The sequence below is a fragment of the Eurypyga helias genome, unplaced genomic scaffold (assembly GCF_000690775.1).
Source record: "Eurypyga helias isolate BGI_N326 unplaced genomic scaffold, ASM69077v1 scaffold35294, whole genome shotgun sequence".
In the NCBI taxonomy this organism is placed as follows: Eukaryota; Metazoa; Chordata; class Aves; order Eurypygiformes; family Eurypygidae; genus Eurypyga; species Eurypyga helias.
Genome location: NW_010247526.1, coordinates 1 through 10,365, shown reverse-complemented (window position 1 = coordinate 10,365; position 10,365 = coordinate 1). Strand labels below are relative to the sequence as shown.

At 41.0% G+C, this 10,365-nt stretch overlaps 1 protein-coding gene across 1 annotated transcript; it reads right to left on the bottom strand.

Annotated features, from left to right (window-relative positions):
• Positions 1-2,000: 2,000 nt before the first annotated feature.
• ANKRA2 (ankyrin repeat, family A (RFXANK-like), 2) lies at positions 2,001-9,719 on the bottom strand. Its single transcript, XM_010150761.1, has 8 exons — positions 9,338-9,719; positions 7,164-7,322; positions 5,775-5,840; positions 4,327-4,424; positions 4,038-4,163; positions 3,586-3,652; positions 3,417-3,497; positions 2,001-2,337 (listed from the first exon to the last, which is right to left on the bottom strand). Exons 1-8 carry the CDS (start codon positions 9,624-9,626, stop codon positions 2,282-2,284), a joined length of 942 nt encoding a protein of 313 aa, XP_010149063.1. The 5' UTR covers positions 9,627-9,719; the 3' UTR covers positions 2,001-2,281.
• Between the last annotated feature and the right edge of the window lie 646 nt (positions 9,720-10,365).

The following is a 10,365-nucleotide window of genomic DNA, read 5'->3' as shown; positions in this document are numbered from 1 at the left end:
CTCTGGTGCTGGTTTGGGGCAGGAACGAGCTGCTCTCCTACAGAGGGCTGGCTGGCCTGTAGCAACCAGGGGAACTTGTTTCATGCTGTCATACACCAGGCTCAGAGGTCGGGCTGGGTGCGCGTGCACGCAGTTTGCGAGACACGAAAGCGGCCCGGAAGGGGTTGGGTTTTAGGGTTGTTTTTGGCTAGCAGATAGCTTGCTTTCTCCCTGCTTTTGGGCTCAAAAGAGTTGCTTTTTTCTTCATTTTGCTATAAGTTTTATTTATATAATTAAATAGTTCTTATCTCAGTTTTCATGAGTTTCCCTTGGTTTTTTTTCCCTTCCAACCATTTCTCACTGAGTGCGGGGTAGTAGAGCAACTGGTGGTACTTAATTGCCAGATAAGGCTAAACCATGACAACTCTCTACAGGTGCTTCAGTACACAGCCAGAGAGAAATGTGGCCACCAATTCAGGTTTAATCCCTGCAGGTTTTGATTCTTTTGTAAATTACATTTTCCCCGGTTGGATATTCAGTCATGTTGAAATAACAGAGTTAGCATTCTGCATTCATTATTTCTCTGACTGACCCAAAGAATTTGGCTGGATATTCCCCAGCTGTCCAGTACCTTTGGTCAGGATCACAATGTGTCTACTTTAAGTAGTACTGATTTCCTTTTTGCATGGAATGATTTTCAGATAGAATAATTAAATGCAGTAGAGACACTATATTAGGAACACAGTAATTTACTATGCCCACTCGTGTCCTGTGAGCCTGAGGCAGAGAGTAAACTGGAGACTGGGCTCACAACAGATGGGCTGGGGAAGGAAGGTGGGAATTAGGGTGGATAGGTGTGCATAGGTGCCAGACCTATCGTGGACACAGTGGAGAAATGCTTATGGAAACACAGCACTGTGTGGGGGATCCATATGTATCTCAGGGGAAAAGCTTCTGGAAAGTCTTTTTCAAAAGCCTATCTATTATTTCTGCAAAACTATCACATCACTCAGTGTAGTTTTGATGAAGTGCAGGGGCCCCAGAAAACTCACCTAACAGTGCCTGATTTGTCAGCCTGGGTGCTGTTCTGCAGTGTCAGGCAGCTGGATCCAAGGACAGTGACCAGGATGGTGAAAGGCCTCGAGGGCAAGACTGAGGAGGAGTAGCTGAGGCCACTCGGTTTGCTCAGCCTGGAGCAGAGAAGGCTGAGGGGGGTCCTCGTCACAGCTACAACTTCCCCAAGGTGGGCGGTGGAGGGGAAGGTGCTGATCTCCTCTCTCTGGTGACCAGCAACAGGACATGAGGACATGGAATGCACCTGCCTGAGGGGAAGGTCAGACTGGGGAAAAGGCTCTTCACTGCAAGGGTGGTCGGTCACTGGGACAGGCTCCCCGGGGCAGCAGTTCCAGCCTGTCGGAGTTTGAGGAATGTCTGGATGGTGCTCTTAGTCATAGGGTTTAGGTATTCCTGCAAGGAGGAGGGAGTTGGACTCGATGTTCCTTAGAGGTCCCATCCAACTTGAGACCGTCTGTGATTCCATGACCCAAAGGACCACACTTTGGCTGAGGAAGGCTGGAGTGCAATAGCCGCTGGCTGATACAGCCAATACTTGCTTTCAGCCACTGCAGAGAGGGTATTTACGAGCCAGGGATTCTGCACTTGCCATTAGGCTTCCTCAGGCCACAGAACTTTATACCTAGGACACTCTGGCCGAGTTGTTTTCAGGACTAGAGCAGGAAGGCGGAGAGGCAGGTGGAAAGAAATCAGGTAGGAATCAAACTACCGAAGTCCTTAAATTTTTAACCAATTTACTTAAAAATCAGACAAGGCTGAAAGCTGACACTGCAGTACCACCCCGGGATCTTAAACAGTCGCAGACAGCGCACATTTTGGTATTCTTAACCATCAGGAATACCAATCTTCTATGGTGATACATCTTAGGATCTAAACAAATTTCTTCCCATGATGTGACCACATAGGACACTTGGCACAGTGCCACCCGCTGCACTTCTTGTAAACATTTACATGATCAAAACTGGGCTTATTTACAAAGGTTTGCATGCACAGCAACTGACATTTTCATCTAAAATAGTATTTTATATATTTAAGAAAGGGATGATATTGCATATTTCTATGAACAACAATGAAAAAACAGGAAGCACATTAAAAAGCTTAATTAAAACCAGCACATAGTTGAACTGAGGTAAAGTTAAAAACCTACTTCCTCTTGTCACTGATTACCGGGATAAAAAGAAGTGCCAACCTCCAGTCCAAGAACTGACACCCACAGAAGAGCCAACCATTATTCCTTTATATTTTGAAGTAGCCTTAATAAATGAGACTCAATAACCTGTTGAACTAAAGCAGAGGAAAAAAAAAAATGAGGTTAATAATCAGTGTTCAGTTTTTTTTTTTTCATATCTTTAGGGCTGTACAATTTTTTTCCTGGCAGATGCTGGCTTGTCCTGTACAATCATTTAATAATACGATGACTGGAACAGATTCACTCTGGGAAAGTTTGCATCCCTTCAGATGCAAAAGCCTCCTACAATGCAAAATCAATACACCCAGTAAGGGAGGGGATGGTTTTTGTAGGTGACGATCTGTTCTCTGGTTTGAATAGGCAGGTAACATATGGAAGGAAACCTTTAAATCTTCATAGGCTTATGGAAAGTAGGCAAAAGTGTTTATTAGAAACTACTTCTTTGGAACATTCCGAGACTGAAGCCTTGAAGCGGTCCTACATCTAGACATCTGTGAAGTTACTGTCCCCCATAAACACAGGGCTCTGCCTGGAAAAGCTACATGCACGATGCTGGGCTCATTTTTGGATTCAATTCATTTCTGCGACAGCAGACATTTCGCAGTTTTCGAAATGAAGGCAGCATGAGGGAAAACCAGTGCAGAATCCCTTCTTTCCCTCTGTTTTCCAGAACGAAGTAAGGTATCCTAATTCACTGATCCTGGCCCTATTACTGTCTGCCTCCCAGATGTACTAGAGCTAAAGCTAGTCTGACAGGGTAGGAGGGTTTTGGAAACGACATCACATCATGCCAAGCAACAGAGCACCTGGGTGAGGGGTTCAGGAGGGCTACAGGCTTCTTATCAGTGTCCAGCGTGACACACGCTCCTTCGTACAGGGCATGAGAGCAGCGCAGCTCCCCTTATCTGGATCGTGGCTGCACCAGCCCTACGTACCTTTATTTGTGCCTGCAGATGCAAGGTCCAGGTCAATGACGTTCTCTTACTAGGCGCACGGCTTTCTGAGACAGGGACAGAAGCTCCTACCCATTTGGGGCTGATACATTCACGTGTATTAGGACTTTTAGGACAGGGACGTTCTTACAGCTGCAAAACTTCCACTATGTCATTACAGCAGCTACATAAACATGGAGCGGTAAAAATAAAAGCAATGCATTTATGTTTGCAATACTCACCACTCCGATAGCCCAAGGCTACAGCCAAATCCATGGAATTATAGCCAGCATCTGTTTCGATAGTTGGATCAGCACCACTTTCTATGTAAAACAGAAGAAACTCGTATTTCTGATGAGGAGAACTGACAGTACGTTACTACTGATAATTCTGTTTGAACAGTCTGCTTACCAAGGAGAATTTTTACACATTTCACATGATTCCCATGCACTGCATAGAGCAGCGGTGTGCCTCCATTCTGTAAAAGCAGGGAAAAATGCTTTAGACAATGACTGGACAGTCTGCAACTGAAATTCATTAGCACACCAATACACTTTACGGGTCAGTAAAAGACTTCACATGTTTTATAAAAATAAGGTTCTGTTTTGGTTCTTCACAACTTCCATCTTTTTTTGTCTACTGTTCAGACTGCAGGATCACGCTCCTACAAGGATTCAGCATTAGTCTCATTCTCTTCTTACCAAGAAGTCAGAATTAGGAGGGCCAACTTCTCTTATCCTACAGAAGTTTTGAAACATTCAGGTATTTCAGAAGAACAATTTTCAAGCCCACACCAGTGCTGTGCCCTGTTTCATATTTCTGACCAAAGCACCCTCTGACATAAATTCAAGGTAGAGTCTTACCCAGTCATATTCATTGACATCGACTCCACAGTCAAGCAGCATTTTGACAATATCTGTGTATCCTTTACTGCAAGCCAGCGAGAGGGCACTTTCTCGCCCTTTCCCCAAAATCTGAGGATCTGCACCCTGAAATAATAATAATTAGAAAAGAAAATCAAACCACACTTTTTTTTTTTAAATGTGAGGTTTTGCACAGAACACTTTTTAACTGTACAGCAGGTCTGACAAACTTAGGAGGGCAAACTGAACTAAAAAGTAAATACATTTAAAATGGTGGGTTTTTCCTTACATTCTGGAGAAGAAATTCCACTACTGCTATCTGCCCATGAGCTGCAGCCCACATCAGAGGGGTAAATCCTTCTTCATCCTTATGATTAATTACATTTTCTGTTTAAAGAAAAAAATGCAACTTAGTTTAATCCAATCTATTTAATTTAGTGAAATAGTAATTTCACTACTGCACTGTATGAGCTGGTGAAATGTTGATGATTGAGGTACCAGTGTGTCCTACAAGTCACTCTCATCTTAACTTTAAAACCAAAATTCTGTCCCAATGGTGGTGCAAATATATTTGTCCAAGAAAGAAAGAAAAAAAATCCAACTGACTAAAGTAAAATTTAAGATTTGGGTTTATTTATCTTTTTAAGCCCTCAAAATCAAGCTCTGTTTTTAGTCAGAAATGTTACATGTAGTCTGTAATCTGGGCTGTATCTCTGGAAAGAAGGGAAGGGCTGCTTGAAAAAGAGTTACATTCAGTATAGTGCAGTAGAAAGTCATTCTTTTTCAATAGAAGGAGCCACAGAGTCTTGTAAAGAATTAGCTTTGTAAAACAATACAGACAGTACAGCTCCATTCCCCCCAAAGTTCATGCAATCACTAGGGTGTTTTGTGGAAACAATGTCCACCTCTAGTGCCGCTGGAAGAAGGAAAAGGATTTTTTAACAACTGGATGGTTGAAATAACTGAGTTGGATTTTTTTTTATAATATCCAAGTGCTTAAACATTTCCATGCTTATCATAGCACTGTAGTATGAACTTTTAACTGTTACTGACACTCCACAATCTATTTGCTTTCCATATACGTGTCTCATCACAAAGCACGTAGACTCAGCAACTCGTCACATTTCAAATAAAGATGCACTGAGAGCATGGCTGATTACTAATAATGCAGTAAGAATATATACTATTAAGAGTACTCAATTCAGTGTGTTAGGCAGAGTTGATGTTTTGCATACTTATTACAGACACACAAGTATTCACAATTAATACTATCACATGAGTAGCACTATTGTATTGCAGGTGGGACCTGTGGCTTAAACTACCAACATATAGCTCTATATGCTGATTGATTAAATAGAATTGGAAGCCACCATTATTAAACATGTTTTAAATTACAGATATGATAACCCCCCCCAAGCTATTCTGATAGAACTAACAGATTCTCCCTTCTTATTTCCATGGATTATCTATATAGCTGGGAAGCAGGGGGAGGAAGGGACTTACCTACAATTCCTATTAATGCCAAGGTTTAATTTCAAATGCAAATCATAGCAACGAGTGAATAAAAGACCAGTGAAACAATAATCCACACCCGCAAAGAACAGACACCTCAAATATCCTTCAATTTATACCAAAGCTGAGTATTTTTTATAATACAGCTACTTGGAAAAGTCAAGCGCAACAAAGTATAAACACCCCAAAGAAAAAAGGAAGGCATTTAACCTCCCTCTGTCTCACCTTGTTCAATACGGGTGGCCAGATACAACATTTCTCCCTGAGCTGCTAGCTGATGAACTGATAAAGCTGCAAAACGGGAAGCAAAAGCGTGCATTACTCATACCGATTCTCATTCTGCGCCACCGGGAGCTGGGCATAACATGCCCGGTGGCTTGAGCTGTACAGAACCCGGATGGGAGAGTGTAGATAGGTTTCACCTCATACTCTGAACAGGAATCACTATCTTAAACGCTGAAAAGTTTCCAGAGGGTCTCACAGGTTTAGGCAATTCTTTAATCAATGTGTAAATCACACTAGAAAGCAAAGCTACTTTTACCCTGACTCCTTATAAGCCAATCACATTACTAATATTTATGAAATGAAAATAAGCCCATTTTGATAAATAAGGGCTGTGTAGTTTAAAAGTGGCATCTAAGAGATCACATGTCATCAGGAGAGCTGTCATGCTGCTCAATAAAACCCACAGCATGACTTTCCCTCGCTACAATGTGGAACAGAACAGACATTACGTAACTATACACAAGGACATCTGCAGGGCATGAAAAAAATCGTGGGTGTTGGGTTTTTTTTTTAAGTTGTACTAAAAAGTACCAAGCATTAAAAGCAGAATAAGTTTTAAGAGATTATGAAAAAAACCCATCTCTGACCCCAGAGTAAACTCTACACAGGTGCATGGTTTTGATAACTACAGCTTGGAGCAGGTCTGTAAGGTGCTCAGGAAGGAATAGACATTATCCACATTACATAATAACAAAATTAGCTGATGATTACATAATATGTAAATGTTCGTTGTGCTCTTCACCACACGAAAGTTTGGTATTTTTTTTTTCCCAGAAAGACTGCGTATTTTTTTTCAGAGACCCATGTTGCAGTTACAGATGAACTTTTCCCAAGCAAGTACCTTGTTTTCTTTTTAAATTGGACCTAAAATGTATACAGGAAATAATTTATTAAGTAACTTAAGAGGAATTAATTTATAAAGAAAATGCTTGACAGTTAAGAATAACAAAACCCCATATATAAAAGCCTTGACTTTCAAGACTCGTGACAATCATGACATTTGCAGCAGTCCACAGCACTTGCCAATCATTTAATTTCAATAAATTCTACAAGCTGCAAAAGTTCTGAAAACAGGTATATGAAGCACATTAACTTAAAGCTTAGAATAGATCAGAAAAATATTTAAATTTATTTAAAATGGCTTTAAATTGATTTTAAATTGCTTTAAAATTGCTTTAAAATATTAAATCAAGAATTTAAATCAGTGTTTTCTTCTTGTATTAAAGTTCATTACAACACCAAAGAATAAAAAAAAAGGCAGAAAAACCTGTCAATTATCTAACATAAAGGTCAAAAAATAACAACAGCAGTAGGCAGGAGGATACTTACAGTTTACAAGCAGAGGTGTTGTAGAGACTTCGTTTCCCCTGTGTTTGTTAGTTAGGGTAGTTGATTGTTTTATTGGTGAGAAATGCTTAGTGGTTGATGGAGTATAAACATGCCTTACTTGGATACCAGGGGAAGGAGAAGTGTGGATGTTGCATTCAGCTACATTGAACCAAGAAAACAGACAGGATTTTAGTACCATTAAGAACACTAAAAGAAAGCCACAGATTTTAAGTAGAAAGCACCAGTATCACAACAGCCTTAAAACCCACGTTAGGTAAGCTTCTTGACAGTTTTTTTCCACTTGGTATTGCGAGTGTTGACTAAAGGCTGTATTCATTTCTGGCATACAACAATGCTGCTACTCCACAACTTCAGTATGGCACCATGTCACCCCAAGACAAACGGGTGTCTAAATGAGGTAAGCCTTTGTCTAGATTTTCCACATGCCTGACGTGGATTTATCAAGTAGGATGGCTCCACCTAGTCTGACATACGCCCACTCACACTCTCCAGTGCAATAACACGATACAGCTGTGGTCAGCCATGGAGTCTGGTAACCGCTCAGCTCATCCCTTTGCCCACTCTCTAACCACTCCACTGCATGAGTGGGGACCACCTTCACTAATTTTCTTCACCAGTACTTTTTGCACTCCTGTTGGATAAAATTGTAACTGCATTATGAATGCCTTACGAATACTTATCCAGCAGGAAGAGAGATTCCACGCTAACTTACATAAAATGCAACAGCAGGACACCACGGGAAGTCATTCACTGCTGCTGTGTTCATTTGTAGAACTTTTCTAGCTTTCTATTAGAATCTAATGGCATTTTATTACAAAATACATATGTTCTCTTGCCTTCTAATTCTCAAAAGTAGGTTCTGCGAAGTAGCTGAGAAGTCAAGTGATTTTTAAGCAGCTAACTGATTACATACTGGAAAAACATATTGAAGGCTTAAACTCCATTATCGGCTGAACTGATCTGACACCAGTGTGCACTAACAGTTAATGACTGGAAGCTAATTAACATGCACACTGAATTCACACCGTAAGAGAACTTCACGATCATAAACCCAAGCGTAAATTCAGGGAAAGAACCAATTAAAAGCAGAGGGTAACAGGATGAAAATGAAATCATATTTTGTTTGCCAAACAGCTACAGCTGACGCGATCAAATGAAGAGACCTACCAGGGATTTTTGACCTGCGGTCCCTACATCTGCAGGACTACTTCTAAGGGGTTCACAAATGTTACCTACAAAAAACAACCCTATCAGATGGGTCTAAATTTGCCGTTCAGGTCTGCAGCTCCACTAGTAGCACTTCGGGCCTGCAAATCAAAAAAGCTTGAAAATTACAATGGCTGAACTGCAGCCAAACAATATAAATCAGAGAAATCATCAAAATCAACAATAGGTGTGCGTTTGCATTTGTTATAGGAAATGGGTCAAATTAAACCTCATGAAAAGATACACTAATGACAATCTGAATTATTACAGTGAGCACTGGAAACTCTAATTGTTAAAGGGAAACAGAAATCCTAATTCTGCTGTCCACTGATATGCTCAGCCATGAAAAAGCACGGATCAGTTCTGATGAAGCTGCCCAACAATGGCTGGAGATCAGCTGCAGGGATCCAGAACTGCAGCGGCATCTGCTTCCAGGTGGTGTGATGCACAATTGGTGAGCCAATCACTCTACGGGCTTTGTACAGCCATTTTGATAAAACAAAGTCAACCGCATGACCTATGTTATTTTCTCATCATACTAGCAAAAAGATAAAACCTGCTGCAGAAAGCTACTAAGTGGAAATGATCATATAGTGCTTTCGGTAGTGTTCCGTAAAGACAGATACATTCAACAAGTAGCATGTTGTAGGACATGCTAGACAAAAGAGTAAGCTTGTTTTCACAATCAGCATCAGCTCTTACTAAATTACATTACAGACTTCTTGTGCCACTACTTTTTCAATTAAAAAAAAATTAAAAATGTGATTTTAAAAACAATCTTAGGGGAAAGTAATTTTACATTAACAATCCATTAAGCATTTAATAAAAATATTAGGGGAACAAGTCGCAAAAAACTATTACTGATTAACACACACGTAAGGCACACACTAACAGCTTGGTAGGATGACACAAGTCCACACATAACAATTTGTACCATAAAGTTCAACCTTTAAATAAGACAGATGCCACTTCAAGGTCAGAGTTAACTTGGTCTTGAATATTTTTACTGTCCTCCTCATTCAGAGATTTCACAAATCTCGAGCAGACGTTCATATCAAATCTATTGGGCAAAATGAATTTCATTCCCATGGCAACGCTCTGAGCTGGGCCTTCTTCTGTGCCAGTGTCAAGCTGATGCTCCACTTTAATGTCCGGCATGGGTGGAAGGCTGTAGCTAGTGGGACATTCTTCTACAATTAACTGGGCCCCAGCATCTAAGTTTGATGAAGATGCCATGGCCTCAGTCAAGTAAAAGTTTTATGCAGAATGTTTCTTCATAGTTTCTAGCTGAGCGCAGTTCTGGCCAACCAGTCTGTATCTAAAGAGATCCTGATGTTTGGATAACCTGCAACTGAACACGCGTAACATATGTTAACAACATTCTAGCAAAGTAACATAAAAATACATCAAACTTGGTTTCCTTTAAGCTTACAGCATTTGGTTTTGGTAGTCAAAACCTTGGTGAAATACTAGTCTTACTGCTGTTACAAGCCAGAACCAAATCCTCCATTTAAATTTTAGCACATGGATATTGAAGCCAAACTCGCGGCAGGAGTTAAATCTAAGCGACATTTCAGAATATTAGTCTAGTTGCAATAAAAAACCCACCACAACCAACCATGGTTATACCAAGACAGAAACAAGCTATAATGAGATGACGTTATTGACTAAAAATATTAGACTTGAAGGAAAAGTTAAAGTGACTTTATCTCCCTTTATGACTCTGAAGTCCATTCATAACCCAAGTGAAATAAATGGCTTCTGCCATACACGCAGGAAAACGATAAATCCTGTTTTAGACCGACGCCAGCAAAACATCCAAAAATGCCCGGGTTTTTTCGACAGCACCGCGGGAATTCTAACGTCAGGCCGGGCTCCGCACCCGCGGCTGGCAGGCAGAACAGCCGGGCAGCCCCGGGGGGTTCCTGGAGCCCTCCCCCCGCCCTGCAGGTCGCCGACTCCAGGGTGAAAGGCC